The sequence below is a fragment of the Rhipicephalus microplus genome, chromosome X (genome assembly GCF_043290135.1).
Source record: "Rhipicephalus microplus isolate Deutch F79 chromosome X, USDA_Rmic, whole genome shotgun sequence".
In the NCBI taxonomy this organism is placed as follows: Eukaryota; Metazoa; Arthropoda; class Arachnida; order Ixodida; family Ixodidae; genus Rhipicephalus; species Rhipicephalus microplus.
In genome coordinates this window covers 59765222-59780745 of record NC_134710.1, presented here as the reverse complement: position 1 = coordinate 59780745, position 15524 = coordinate 59765222, and the positions used below count along the sequence as shown (strand labels likewise).

The window sequence follows — 15524 nt, the reverse complement described above, 5'->3', positions numbered from 1 at the left end:
TTGTAAAACGTGTGTTCTGGACAAAGGAAAAATCCGCATCTTCCAACGGGAGGGGGGAGAGACTAGAGTAAATGTGTCACGGAGTGGTGGGGGTATCGAATGAATGTTGCATAATTGGGTAAGGTATGTGAATGCTTAACTGTCATTTCATCTTCATGTATTAATTTATTAAAAAATACCTGCAGCACCCGAGGGCATTATTGCAGGGGGGGAAATACACAACGTAAAATACCCTTACACAAAAATAACAATTCAAAAATAAAGCTGAACACAAAAAAAGATCATAACAAAAATGCAGCTATGACAGTAGCAATATGTCCTTGAAAGTTGTTTCAGTGCGGCAGTCTGCAACCTCCTGTGGAAGCAGACTCCACTGTGAGATTTTGAGCGGAAAAAAGGAGTATTTGTAAATGTTTGTTCTGCAAAAAATTTCTCCCAATTTTAGGGGATGGTCAGTTCTCTTAGATAAAAGATAGGGAGGAGAAAGGTAAGATTCCTTATCTATTTTGATGAACCCATGAAATATTTTAAATAGCATTTCTAATCTCAAGCGTTTCCTACGTGATACAAACAAATCCCACCCTAACCTATCTTTAAGCACAGTGACACTGACACTGAAGTCATAGTTGCTAGTCACAAAACGAGCTGCGCGGTTTTGTACAATCTTGAGCATAGTATTAGACAAAGTTTTTGTTTGTGGGTCCCACGCTACACAGGCATACGAAAAGTAGAGTACTTCTCTGATTTTGGGAGGAGCTAACCAGAAGTTCCGTTTAACAAAGTTTAACATTCTGCAGGATCTCGCTGTGACATATTCAACGTGCTTGGTCCAGGTAAGATTTGATGAAAAGTAAACACCTAGGTATTTATACTCAGTTACTTGCGTTAGCTGGATGGCATCTAATGTATAATGAAATAGGTACGGGTCATTTTTACGAGTGAAGGAGACGCACTGGCACTTTTTAGGGTTCAGACTTATATGCCACTTATCACACCAGGGCATAATACTGTTTAAATCGTATTGCAAGAAGTGATGGTCAGAGGTGGATCTAATACAGTGCTAAATCACACAATCATCTGCATAGAGACGTACTTTGCATGACACATCCTGAGCAATATCGTTGATGTACCCTAGGAACAGCAAAGGTCCTAACACAGATCCCTGTGGAACTGCCGAAATAACAGCAACATATTCAGATTGAGAACCATTAATTACGACACGTTGCATCCGGTCTTGTAGATAACACCTGATCCAATCAAGCAATGCAGGAGTGATACCAAGGGATGAGAGTTTATGTAACAGCAGAACATGAGGCACAGAATCAAACGCTTTCTGAAAATCTAGGAATATGCAGTCCGTCTGCACCCCAAGGTTGAATGAGCAAAAAAGATCATGACTGAATTCGATGAGCTGTGTTGAACATGAAAGACCAGACCGAAATCCATGCTGAGATTCGGTAAAAAAATTGTTACTTTCTCGATGTTTTATTACGACACTGTAAACTATGTGCTCCATTGTTTTGCTGCACACACTTGTTAGGGAGATCGGCCTGTGGTTGGAGACAATATTTTTTTGGGGCCACCCTTATGTATCAGAACCACATTCCCGACTTTCCATTCGCTAGGTAAACAAGAAGTACGCAATGATTTCTCAGAGATTATAACAAGGCAGTGGGCAATTACATCAGAGTAAGCCTTTAACACATAAGAGGGTATACCGACAGGGCAATTTGCAGAAAAAGCCTTTATTTTTTCAAGCAACTTAAGTATACCACCATGTGTTACCATCAGCTCCGGCATAGGTTCAAAGACATTATCAGGAATACACGGTACATCACTGTGACAAGGGTGTGTAAAAAAAGCCTATTATTCCTATGTATTTAATTAAGGAGAAGCATTGCCTTCAACGAGTGGTGGGACACTGTTGGGTTGTCCCCATTACTGGTTGAAGGTACTGTTGCTTCCATCGCATCTACTTGAGTGAAGCAAAGCGTCAAGTCAAGTGAAAGCCAAGTAAAGCTGCCTTGGACTGAATTCCGAACACCCGATTCAGTGCCTACATATAAGGGGTAGTCAGTGAACAGTTGTGCAGCGCGAGCAGTCAGCTTTTACTAGCAGACGCTGCCTGTGTCCGCCTTGCAAGGCGAGAGAGGGAGGGGGGGGGGGCAGCGCTGGTTGGTATGAGACGTGAGACTCGAGCATGCGCAGTAGGGGTGTAGACACCACAGTCGACGCCAGATTTGCGAATAGGTGAGACTATAAAATGCTCCGCATTTAAAAGAAGCTTGCATCGTGCCTGCTCCTGGAATCCAGATACAGACGACTGTACATACGCTGTACAGACGACTGCACATGGGCTCCCTCCCATATCGTGTGCTGAAAAGTCGGTAAACTTTGTGTTCTATGGTTCGGTGTATCCTTTTGCGTTTACACTAAGAGGCATGATTTATGCACTGTCGCCCTCTCTCTCTCTCTCTTTTTTTTTTTTTCAAACGCCTTCTAGCAGCTGACTGTAGTTGCAGCTGAAAAAGCGACTTTTAAAGCTTTGATCAATGGTAATGCTAGTTTTTGTGACGGTCACACAGAACTGCTGTCAGTTTCCATGACCTGGCCAAGTTTTTCAGAAATTCCTTGACTTTTCCATGACTTTTGCAGAAGAGTCCTAATTCCCTGACTTTTTTAGGTTTTCCAGATTGGATTTTCTAGACCCTGTCCAATGTTCATAATTTATAAAGTAGGAGTTTTTATCCTCCTTAGTTACATTATTCATAAGTATGCAATGCATTTATAGACCCATAGAAAAATTAATTACTACTTAATTGCTACTCAAAAAAAATCTGGGGGAATTATTTCTCAACAATATTAGTCACTCTTAAGCAATAAATTTATGCAACAAAAAGATAAATCATGTGGAGTGGCATTTGGCAAAAAAAAAAAAACCCTAAGGGGTAAAAGTGTGCAGTGAGCTTAATAAAAGCAGGACTACACACAGTCGCCAAGAAGAGTTGAAGATGCATGCCAGGGCAGTCAGATAATTTTGTACTCATGAGTATGTCTGTGTCTGCTATCATGCCCTTGTGCACTTTCAATGCGATTTGTATAGGCATCATGGCAATATCATAACCACAGGTCGGTTGGCACAGCGCACTTCTGCCACATTGTGAAGTGAGAGGCCAAAATAACTTTTACATGCTTAAAGTATGGCATTGTGTGAAGTTAGCTCGCTGGACAATGTTTTCCGACACCCAATTGCAATGTTTTCATGCGAAAGATCATCTGTGAACATCTTTCTCTCCTGCAGGATATTTACAATTTTTTACTTGCCATAGGGGGGGGCTACACGTGTGTGCAATGAAAGATTTTGTTAAGTCAAAACTGCAGCACAAGACTACTTCACATATAAAAAAGTACTAAATGGAGCTTCAACTCTAATATGAAAATTGTTCATTACACTAACAATTTCATTGAAATGAGGTGTTATACCAACATTTAACTGATCTCTTTGCAAAGTATTAATAACTTAAAACTGCCTGATACTTATATAAAATAAACTATTGTAGGTTCAGTTATGAATGAAAGTGACCCCAAAAAAAGTTTACTAGCAACTGTTCCGGACAAGCATAGCCTGCGTTCTATTATCAATCCCATTCGGGATGCTGCCCTCTTTCTGCATTGATTGTAGAGGCCAGCAGCCTGTGTTCTATTATCAATCACATTTGGGGATGCTGCCATTTTTCTGCGTTGATTGTAGGGGCCAGCAGCTGTACACAGTAAACTCGCGTTAAATCAAACTCTGATAATTTATAATTTCAGTTAATTCAAACAAAATTCAATTTTTTGGTTGGCTCTCTATTCTTTCAATGTATTTAAAAGCCTCTCAATTCATACTCCATCATTCAGTTAATTCATACTTTTTGCAGGTCCTTACCAGGAAATATCAGCTGCTTTCCCATTACAATTTAAAAATTTGTGTGCTTATATAATCCTAACCGTATAAAAATGAAAAACAAGCACCTGAGGCCTTCAAGAAAAAAGGCTTGGCAAGTAAACGAATGTATGAAATGAACCAAATGCATGGTACACCATGATGCTTCTCAACTAGTAAAGACAGCTCTGTGCTGAAGGCACATACTTATAGCAATTAAGCAGTTGGCAATTCACGATTTCTTTAAAAGGTCTGATCAGCAGTAAATGGCCAACAAACTTGTGGGCTTTACACCTCTGCTTTCTGATCAATGCGATCAGTAAGGGCTTAAAAACACTTGAAAATTTTTTAAATGTGATAAAATCAATGCCTAATCATAATGTGTTGTGTCACCTCACCCAGAGTCATCTATCTGAAAACTTCTTTTAATTCAAACTTCTTGATAATTCAAACAAAATTCAGAGGTCCTTTCGAATTTTAGTTAACAAGAGTCGACTGTTTTTTGTTACTATTTTTGCATGCCTCCTATTAGTGTAATTTTCAAGTTGCCTCATTCTGGAGTGATCAGGTAAAATGCCAGTAGCATGCTAATAATAATAATAATAATAATTGTTGGGGTTAACATGTGAGAACCACCATATGATTACGAGAGATGCTGTAATGAAGGGCTACGGAAAGTTCGACCACCTGGGGTTAAAAGTGTTTAACATGCCCCTAAATCTATGCACACGAGCCTCAAGCATTTTTGCCTCCCTCGAAAATGCTACTGCTGTGGCCGAGATTCGATACCGCGACCTGCGGGTCAGCAGCAGAGTGCCTTAGCCACAAGGCCACCGTGGCAGGCTGCAGTAGCAGGACTGAAGTGCTGTGCTGGTCTCTGCATCATGAAAAAATAAAATCCCTGAGCAGCGATCCACAAAGCCCCATGCATGGCTGTCATGTGAAGCATGTCGCATGCTACAATTTGCTGTATCGTAGGAAAGAAATGTAAATTAAAATGCTCGTTTTTTTTTTAAGAAACAATAATAAGGACAGATTGACAATGATGTCAAGGAAAGTACAGGGGATGTTAATAGAAATAATTGTAATGTAAATGTGAAGAAAGAAAGGTGGATGAAAAGATAACTTGCCATGATGGCTAGTGGCGGCGATGACTGACGCTCCCATGTTTAATGCACATATATACCCTATAAAGTGGATGGAGGGATGACTGCTGCTGTAGCTCAGTAGCAGAGCACAGAATGTGTTATTTTAAGGTTGCAGGTTCAGTCCCTGCCAGCAGAAAGTTATCTATTCACCCACTTTTCTTTCTTCACACTTACATTAGTTACTTCTAAAATCTTCTATACTTTCCTTCGCATTACTGTCTGTTAGTTTTCATTATTGCTTCGTTATAAATGAATTCCTATTACAAGCAACATGATACTACAATGGCAACGGCCTTGCTTTGTAAGCAATACATAGCATGCTGCAATTGCAAACACCATGGAGCCAAGGTAAGCTTCCTTCTCTTATTGACAACACACACAGCCCGAGAAACATTTCGAACCAATCTGAACACTGTGCAGTTAGTGCGGTCAGTACAGAAGCGTGCTTTCAGTTGATACTACTGCAGTGAAGTACACAGACCACAAAGCATAGAAAACTATATTACTGCAATAATTCTTTGTGCATTGAGTAGAGCTGCGCAAACAGTGAAATTCTGGGTGTGAAGCAAATTTGAATACTGAAGTGTGAGTGCAAATCGAGTCTAATCTTTTTAGATGGAATATCTAATACCTCGAAGCGAAATCCTGCTGCGGTGGTCTAATGATTATGGTGCTCTACTGCTAACCCGAAAGCCACAGTATCGAATTCCGGCTGTGGCGGCTGCATTTTTCATGGAGCTGAAAATGTCTGAGGCCAATGTATTTAGACTTAGATGCATGTCAAAGATCCCTTGGTGGTCGAAATTTCCAAAGCCCCCCCCACTATGGTGTCTCTCATAATCTTATTGGGGTTTTGGGATCTCTCAACCCCAGATATTATCATTTATATTCGAAGCAAAATTGCAGAAAGAAAAGTTGCAGAGGATTCCCAAGCATTATCTTATAAGACAACAGCATGAAAATGTTTGTTCTGGCCAAATTGATTAAGGACTGGCAGAGTGTGTTTCACAGTTGTCTTATCAAAAACTATATGATGTGTGGCAAAAAGTTGATTCGAGGGCAGCCCATGTGTTGCCGACAACAGTTCACACGTGAAAGACAAACATGCTATTTTCTCAACCTCTCATCCTCTTTCAACTTCTGTGGAAGCCCAACTGATGTGGCGAACAAGGGTGTGATTCCTCAAAGTCTGAAGTTCCAAATCTCCCTCATAAACATCAATATATGTATAACAACTGAAACTTTGGATGCCAAAAACATTTGCCACCCAATTTTTTAGACTTCCTGCCCAATTCCAGGCCCTAAACAGCATTATTTGAGCCGAACCTCTACCACAACTATCATCTCCACATTGGAGTCAATGTTTTCTTGAGTCGATACTTTTGCTACTGTAGTGGAGCTTTGCCGCAATTCGAGAGTAATGAGTCGATGCATATTTAAAAACTGAAGGGGTCACTCCCAATCAATCGGCGACTGCTCTGCTGCAGTGGTCTAGTGGCTAGGGTACTCTGCTGCTGACCCGCAGGTTGCGGGATCGAAGCCCGGCTGCGGCAGCTGCATTTTAAATGGAGGCGAAAATGCTGTAGGCCCGTGTGCTAAATTTGGGTCCACCTTTTAAAGGACCCCAGGTGGTCGAAATTTCCGGAGCCCCCCACTGCGGCGTCTTTCATAATCATATGGTGGTTTTGGGACGTTAAACCCCACATATCATATCAATCAAACGGTGACTGTAGCATTTGTCTTTGGGAAGTTCGAATAGTAAAATTCCAGTGCGAATTGAATAAAATAGCAAGCACCGATTTGAAAAATATTCAGAATTTCGAATATTCATGCACACCTAGTATTGACTAGTAAAACTCAAGTCTTCTTATGCAAACAAAACTCAATCAGTTGTTGACAAATTGCACAGGGCAGTGTGTAAGGTCTCTCTTGTTAAACAAAATTTTATTTGATGCCATTCAAAGTGTACTGGAGCACAGAGCTGGCACACCCTGTATTCTGCTTGTTTGAATGAAGCTTTAAAAGATTTTTTTACAATTTTCTTTTGCAAGGTTTTAACGTGAAAATAAATGTAGCCATACTTGTAAAGAATGACAAAAATTTAGGGCCCCCACATGCCGAGTAAAATACATACCTGAGCCAACAGTCCAAAAAACTTCTCGTATGTGCGCTGCTGAGCACAGCAGTCAAGAATCATATGGCACATTTCCCCCTGAAACAGCAGAAGAAAAGCATGATTATTCATTAAAGAAAAGACACAAACATACCATCTTTATTCTAATACACAACTTGGACAGCCCAAGTAGGCTTGCTAATTAGCTTAGGATTATTAAAAGTAATCCTAGGACAATGCAGGGTTTTTATTGCCCAAGTTATATGAGGTTAATATGCCCTGCCATTGATAACCATGGAATAATAAAAAATTCTTTAAAACAGGATGCTAAATTTTATTATATTGCATTTATGCACCTAATCAACTGATTGATATGTGGGGTTTAACGTCCCAAAACCACTATATGATTATGAGAGACGCCGTAGTGGAGGGCTCCGGAAATTTAGACCACCTGGGGTTCTTTAATGTGCACCCAAATCTGAGTACACGGGCCTCCAACATTTCCGCCTCCATCGGAAATGCAGCCGCCGCAGCCGGGATTCGAACCCACGCCCTGCGGGTCAGCAGCCGAGTACCTTAGCCACTAGACCACCGCGGCGGGGCTGCACCTAATCAACACGTTACTACGGATTGCACAAGGTCAGGCAGGTAAACAGCAAATGCAACAAAGAAAAAGAAAAAAAAGTTTTGTTATATTTACTAGGGCACTGCACGTTTTTTTTCTTCTTTCATATATAGAGAGCAATTGTGCTCATCATACTCTCATAAAAATTAATTATAATAATTATAAAATAACTATAATTAAAAATCACAAATATAAAAACCAACACAAATTTTATAACTTTGTTTATAAAGAATAAATCTTGGTATGCCATTAAGGAGGTGGTTGGCCACAAGGCATATTAATCTATTAGTAGACGAGATTATGTATTTATTATTTATATATGAATATGCATGTCATGTCAGTCCTCTTGCATAGTGGCAAGTTGCTCCAGTAATCTTTCCCACTCTGCTCTGATGCCACAGCCTTAAGTCGGCCGAGTTAACGAGGAGCCGAGAAAACGAGTCTCACGCCTGCCTTGCCAACAAACATCTTGAGTGCATGCCTCACATCGTGTACGTAAGGGATGACAGAAATTTTCTGTCTTTCCTGCGTTGGGCATGTCCTGGAGCCATGTTTCGAGAGCTCACTCAGTAGAATTGTCGCAAAGGCACTGAGCAGTTCAGTCGGGTAGCCGGCACGTTTCAGTCGCTCGACCTGGGCGCCTTTGCAAATAGTGATAGATGACAATCCCAAGGCGCATGCGTGCATCAAAAAACACAGGACGCAGTACGTTGAGTGTGTGAGCAACGTAGTGTATGACATTCCGTTGCCCTGTGGTCGGTCCTATACTGGACACACCGGTCGCTGTTTGAACGACTGCCTGATAGAGCACGCAAATAATCTCGGGACTTCAACAAGCAGCACCTTGGCAGCCGATCGCTCCTTGTGCGGCTGCGCCCCGTTCTTTTATGAATGCAAAATACTCTCAAGGTATCGTAACAAGACAAAGCGTGAAATTAACGAGGCTTTTCACATCAAGACGAAAAGGAACATGTGCGTCAGTGAGCCATTACTCACCCTCCTGGAAAAAGAGATAATGTTTTTGAATAGTTAACTTGTACTTTTCGACTCGTGGCAGATTCTTTTTTGTCTTTCACTCTCATGTGCACGTGATGATTTTGTTCGTTTTCAGCTATATATTTCCCGGTGTAATAAATTTACACACAGTTGTTCGTCAGTGCTTGTGTCGTGTGTTCAATCTTTCTCCGTTCCGTTTGTTGCGCTGTTCCCCTCAGTAATGTGAAATGTTATGATTACATTACATAAAACACAGAAAGCATGGGTCTTTTGTTAAAAGGTATGCGAGATTTTGTCTCATTTAAAGTTCTTGCATTTTAACTGCATGTTTCCATTCACCATATCTTTGCAAGGCAAAAAAAAAAAAAAAATCACACACACCCTTCAGTGAATGCACAAACAGAACAGCAAATCAGCCACATTACTATCCTGTACCAGTAGAAGAGCCTCACCACTTGTCCAGGTTTGAGCTCGAGCTTCAGCAACTTGTGAGCACATTCCTCAAAGTTAAGGCTCGACTGAATTGTCAAATAAATGGTCCGTCTGAGTGCCACCAGGTTAGTCTCAGTGTTGTCTATTATCTCACCATTCTCTCCAGCTGAAAAACAGACATAGAACAAATACCCTGGGTTTAAAGCAAACCAAAACGTTGAACACGATGTTTTGAATGCACCTGAATTCCATGATTGCAGAGATCCCAGGATCTCACAGTTGCCATTAATTTTCTGAAATATATGCATGCAAAATACTCCTTTACAGGGGTCGTGATAAGAAAATGAAGCCGATTTGTTGTTATTTTTACTGCTTCAATATAAATTGGGCATGCAGATTCCTGAATATATTGGTGCAATATTCAGCCTACATTTTATAACGCCCGTTTGAAGTACAGGCTGTTCAGGCATTTTGGGGCAGCGTGGCCCTATTTCAGCAAATTTCATGGTTTTAGTGCAGCTCAGTGCAAAAATGGGGAATTGTAACAAATTGGCGCAATTGGAGCAGCTGTTGCACCCCTGTAGAATGCACAATTGAGAGAGACGGCTTGCTTGAGTGAGGCAAGCAGGAGTAAATGCAGAATAACAGTGAAGCCTCAAGCTCAGCAGCCCATATCAGTGTCTTGAGGAAAAATGAAAAAGTGCGAAGTGAGTAGTATTTGTAAGCTACAAGCGCAGGCACACGAGGGCATATAGGGCATCCAATTTTAACGTTCACAATCATGGATGTTATGGGGCATATTTGCAAGTTCTTTTTAGTGCTGGAACAAAGGAAAAAAGGGACAGGGTAAACAGTAAGAGGACTGTTTTTTTTTAGGCTTGTATTTTACGTTCATGTTCTGTAATCATCCTTTTTTTAGGCATATATATTCCAACTAACTAGTTGGAAGCTGAAAAAAAAAAAAACAGCGCACTTTCTGTCTGCTCTGTCCCTTTTTTCCTATGTTCGCATGCTGAAAAAAACTTGCAAAACTGACTGCGCACCAACTAGCCCAAGCTTCCACTCTTGTGAGTTATAGGGCACTTTCGATGGGTGATGCCCACAACTAGCCAAAACGGAGATCTACATGCATTCCCAAACTTCAGTTCTCCACACTGGCACATGACTGCCATGACTGCCATGGCTACACGGGCGACACACCTGCTTGTGTCAACGGGTAACAGTGCATTCATATAAAACATTAAAGAGTAGCACATCTGTTTGCAACAACCGTGCTCTAGCATATTGTGTAACTATGGGCCTTGGCCCGGACCATGGAAGAATTGCCATCACTCTGACATTCACATGGACTGTGATTGTATTACTGCAATTCTACTTTAGTCCCCCCAAAACTTATCTCAAGTGGGTTTTATTTTATTAGTAATGAATCAGTGCATGCTGCCTGCCTTATTGGTATAAAAACAACACTAATCAAATAAGTTACACAGTTATAGCTTGTCAACGTTCAGAAAAGTTGCTCTGACAAGTGAGCATGATATGCCCCACTGTCCATTAAATGATTCAGTACAGCGCAACAGCATCAGTACACTAGGCTCACCTTGTTCTTCTTCCTCCTCCTCCTCATCATTAGAATCTTCACCTCCAGAACCTTCATCTTCGTCATCGCTGCCCAATATATCTGTAAAACAAAAGTGATAAGCAAGGGCACAACAAGCTTATTTCTGCATATTTATATATATGGATATATATACCTTTTGCGATCTCTGCATATCTCTCTTCGTTTTCAATGAACTCCGGATCGAACTTGAATACATCTAAAGAGAGATATAGACGAAGGAAGTGAACAACAAAGAGAGGAGCACAATGTAATGAGCATATTCTATTTATATTTTATTATTAGCACAAATGTGATTGCAAGCCTACATACTCAACATATCTTCCCCGTCCAATGTATCATCCAAAGCCAATAAGTGGGTGTATTGACTCTCCTCTTCAACCAATTCAAGCTCCTTCACAACACTGGGATGGGCCTGGTGGAGCAGCAGCAATAATATAAGCATGAAGAGTTTCATTAAGTAAAAAAAATTCATGAACACACCACAAGATAACTGTTAATTTAGAGCAGCATAAGTTTATCCCATGTACTTTGCCATATGCAAAGTGAACAAAAAACAAGAATGACAACACTCACAGAAAATCCATCTTTGCGTATAGCAAACATAACTTCAATCATGTACTGCACTCGTTTGTCCAAACTGGCCTCATGAAGAATGCTTCTCAAACGTTCAAATATAGCTGAAAAGAGGGAGAAAAAAGCACAATGTCAGCAATGAACATGCTCCTCTGATGAAATCACAACATGCTTTGCATGATGTTATTTTCTTCAAAATGGTGGAAAGTAACATGCACATAGACAAATCCTGTAATAAGATAAAGGTGAATGTTCAAAGTTCTACACACTACTTAAAGGGTCAGATGCCCCCTTTGGCTTGTTGAAAAATCAGATACTGATGAAAGCAGACATGACTATGTACAGCTCGTCCAAGTATTACAGCCGCGTGCACCACGTAAAGACTACAAACGGAGCCCGGACTCAATTTTCCTGTTTTGTTGCAGCACTTGAATTGTCAGAATTACAATCTCGTCGAGACCAGAACTTTGAAAGTACACTCAAAGCCCCCTTTCGGCCCATAACGGATGCACCGCATGTGCCAGTGTCAAGCGTGCATCGGGTAAGTGTGACAGCTTTCCAGTACCTTGTGCCACACTGGTTAAATAATTATGTACAAATAAGGACTGTTGTAGTTAAATAAGGACATGTTGTAGTAGGTGCGTTATTTATACATGTGCCGTGCTTGTAATCAGCCAAGCCATTTGAAAAATGCTGCTGTATTGTTCAATTCGAGGCTATGCTTAAAGTTTGAACACAGCATGTACATGAAAACGCGCTCTATTTTCGGAAAAATGTGTGATTCCATTCCCATTCCATTCCAGGCAAAATGTGCTAATTTCATTCCCGTTCCATTCCTCCAAGCATTGTCCCCATTCCATTCCCACTCCAATCCAGGGGTCGCGAAAATGTGAAATCGTTGCAGAATCATTCCAATCCCGTAGTGGTAACTCCACAACACTGGACCACCACATGAAATTGCAGGCAATGATTGGTCGCTGGTTTAACACCTTCCACTTACAGAAATATGATAACGCATTGCTACTCCTTTATCATCAAACTTTGCAATGTGAACGACATTCTGTCCTCACACGCTCTACTGTGTCGATTGGACGGCACCTTTTATAAGAACCTTTGCTCCCTCCTACGCATTCATGCGCCTCCGCGTGCTCTGATGAATGGCGGGGACATCAATCGCATCCTTAGATGTCTTGATAGATTCTTCCACAGCAGCATATGCATCTATATTCATAGTCATGTTATTACAACATCTTGTACCTTTTCATTTGAACATTCTTCGTATGTTTCAGACAAGTGGTCGATGGGAACAGCCACACAGACTATCATCCACTGCTTGAAACAGCGCCTATACACAAGATTCCTTCCAAGCATAACAACTGATCAAAAACATGAAAGTAACGTCTCAATCACTGTCTCTTCCTAACCTACCCCAGTTTTATTTTGTTCCCTCAGTGTGTTGTGTATTTACAGAGATTAGGTTTCATGAGTTAGACATTTGTTTGTGTTGCACAAGTTCTCTCAGGTCATGTTAGTCATTTTTACACAGAAGCAGCTACTCATGTGACATTCACAAGTGTGAAATCTCTGCTAGCAAGAAGAGTGATTCCTCTGAGGACACACAAGCTTTCATTTCAATTTACAGGTATCTCAATCACACAAATTGCTACAACATTTTGCAGACACAATTGTTACTATTTCAGGTATGCAACACGAATGTTTGTGCACAATGTCTAAACAAGGTGAGTGCCAGCTAAAATTTTATGGAGTTTAATAGCTGACCATGAACTCCTTTTGGCGTCAGCTCAGTCAGTTTCATGCCGCACTCCTTTAGAAATGCCACGGCCACTTCCACAGAGTCATCGGTTGAGTTTCCAAGGAGGAGTGTCAAGATTTCCAGGGCCAATACTTCATGTGCCTGGTAAAAAAAAAAATTTTAAAGTGCATATACAGTTTAAAAAACTAACATAGAATAAAAATAATATTACGAGTTTAAAAGCGGATAGAACCAGACATTAGTCTAAGCAGCTATGCACCTTGCCGCCAAGTTTTGTGTCCGCTGCATAGAGTAGATATTGTTGCTGCCACAAGCCATAATGTCAAGAAAGGCTCTTGCCAGCGGGATGCACTGACAATGGTTTACACTGATCTCTCTCTCTCTCTCTCTCTCTCTCTCTCTATATATATATATATATATATATATATATATATATATATATATATATATTGTCCCGTTACACCGTAACTGTAACCTGTAGATGATGGCACACAAGGACGTCAAACTGATTCGAACAACGGCAATACGACTTTTTCGTTTTTTCTCTGCGCGCACATCTTCGTCCTCTTCTGAACAGCGGCACATACAAGCCTGCCAGCATCTATGGAAATAATACTTTCAGAACTTGTACTAGTGGAATTCACTCCTTCCCAAAGAACATCGTCCCGATGTCACAACATAATTACCAGAGGAAAAGAAAAGACATACGATAAGCAGTACACAAGGAGGTGTTCACAATTACTGTAAGTCTACTCAAGGAAGTTTGACGAAGAGTCAGCGTTGGTAAAATAGTTTCATCCTCGAAACATGGACGACGTGTGGCTGTTGTGAACGGCGGGATTTACGAGCCATGTCCTCGTCAAGAACTTCATAGTTTACTTTGCTGAGACGACGGAAAACTCTATAGGGACCAAAAAAGCGGCGTAACAACTTTTCCGATCGGCCCTGCTGTCGAATAGAAGTCCACAACCATACTCGTTCTCCGGGTTGGTAAGAGACATTGCGACGACGAGCGTTGTACCGCAGCGAGTCGATGCATTGTTGCTTGTGGATTCGTTCGACTGCAAGCTTACGAGCTGCGTCTGCCAGTCTGATAAATTCGTTCGTCTTGACACTAATCTGGCGTCTGTCTGGTAGAAGCATGGCCTCCAGCATTGTAGTGACCTCCCTGCCGTGAAGCAACCGGAATGGTGTGAATCCAGTTGTTTCTTGCACAGCGGTATTGTAAGCGAACGTGACGTAAGGGAGGATGTCATCCCAGTTTTTGTGGTCTTGGTCAACGTACATAGATAGCATGTCGGCGATCGTCTTGTTTAGTCGCTCTGTAAGGCCGTTGCTTTTTGGGTGGTATGCAGTAGTTTTTCAATGTACTGTGCCGCTAAGCTGCATGACGTCTTGTATGCCACGAAAGCTATGCCACGATCAGTTATGACAACTGCTGGTGCTCCATGTCGGAGGACAATGTTCTTCATAAGAAAGTGGGCAGTCTCAATGGCGGCCCCACGTTGTAATGCCTTCGTTTCGCAGTAGCGCGTCATGTAATCAGTAGCGACTACAATCCAGCGGTTGCCGTCACGAGACTTGGGAAAAGGTCCAAGTAGATCCATGCCAATTAGTTGGAACGGTTGTGTCGGAGGAGTGACGGGCTTCAAAAAGCCGGCTGGGCGCTGATGTGGTGCTTTGCGGCGCTGGCTATCGTGACACGTCTTCACATATATGCTTCACGTCTCGATTGAGCTTAGGCCAGTAATAGAGTTGGCGAATCCGGGCCAAGGTACGTGTCAATCCTAAGTGGCCTGAGGAATGCTCATCGTGACAGACGGACAAGACATCGGCTCGTAACGCTGGCGGGACGACGAGCAGGTACTCAGTCGCGTTAGGGTCGAAGTTTTTTTTATAGAGGATATTTCTGCGAATGCTGGTGGTGGATGCGGCGTACGGCCTTCGAGATATTCGATTAATTGTCGAAGCTCGGAATCGTTCTTCTGCTGTTCAGCCAAGTCGGGTACACTAACGGCGCAGAGAAAACGGCCGTCGAGATCGTGATCACTTGATGCTGTCTTAAGATGAGCTCGGGAAAGGCAGTCCGCGTCAGTATGCTTCCGGCCAGACTTGTACATGACTGTAAAATTGAACTCCTGGACGCGTAAGCTCCACCTGGCCAGACGTCCAGAAGGGTCTTTAAGGTTCGCCAACCAGCAGAGCGCATGATGATCGGTAACAACTCTGAACGGGCGACCATACAGGTACGGTCTGAATTTAGCTATTGCCCAGACAACAGCTAGGCACTCCTTTTCAGTGATTGTGTAATTCGCCTCCA

At 41.8% G+C, this 15524-nt stretch overlaps 1 protein-coding gene across 3 annotated transcripts in view; it reads right to left on the bottom strand.

Moving 5' to 3' along the window:
* The window catches only part of ncm (pre-mRNA-splicing factor nucampholin), a 97921-nt gene that overhangs the window by 30190 nt on the left and 52207 nt on the right, over window positions 1–15524 (bottom strand). For all 3 annotated transcript variants that reach the window (XM_075876883.1, XM_075876884.1, XM_075876885.1), the window contains 7 exons: window positions 13210–13345; window positions 11431–11534; window positions 11167–11269; window positions 10991–11053; window positions 10837–10917; window positions 9260–9405; window positions 7208–7285 (listed from right to left, as the gene is read on the bottom strand). In XM_075876883.1, coding sequence (XP_075732998.1) covers window positions 7208–7285; window positions 9260–9405; window positions 10837–10917; window positions 10991–11053; window positions 11167–11269; window positions 11431–11534; window positions 13210–13345 — 711 coding nt within the window. The remainder of the gene's footprint in view (window positions 1–7207; window positions 7286–9259; window positions 9406–10836; window positions 10918–10990; window positions 11054–11166; window positions 11270–11430; window positions 11535–13209; window positions 13346–15524) is intronic.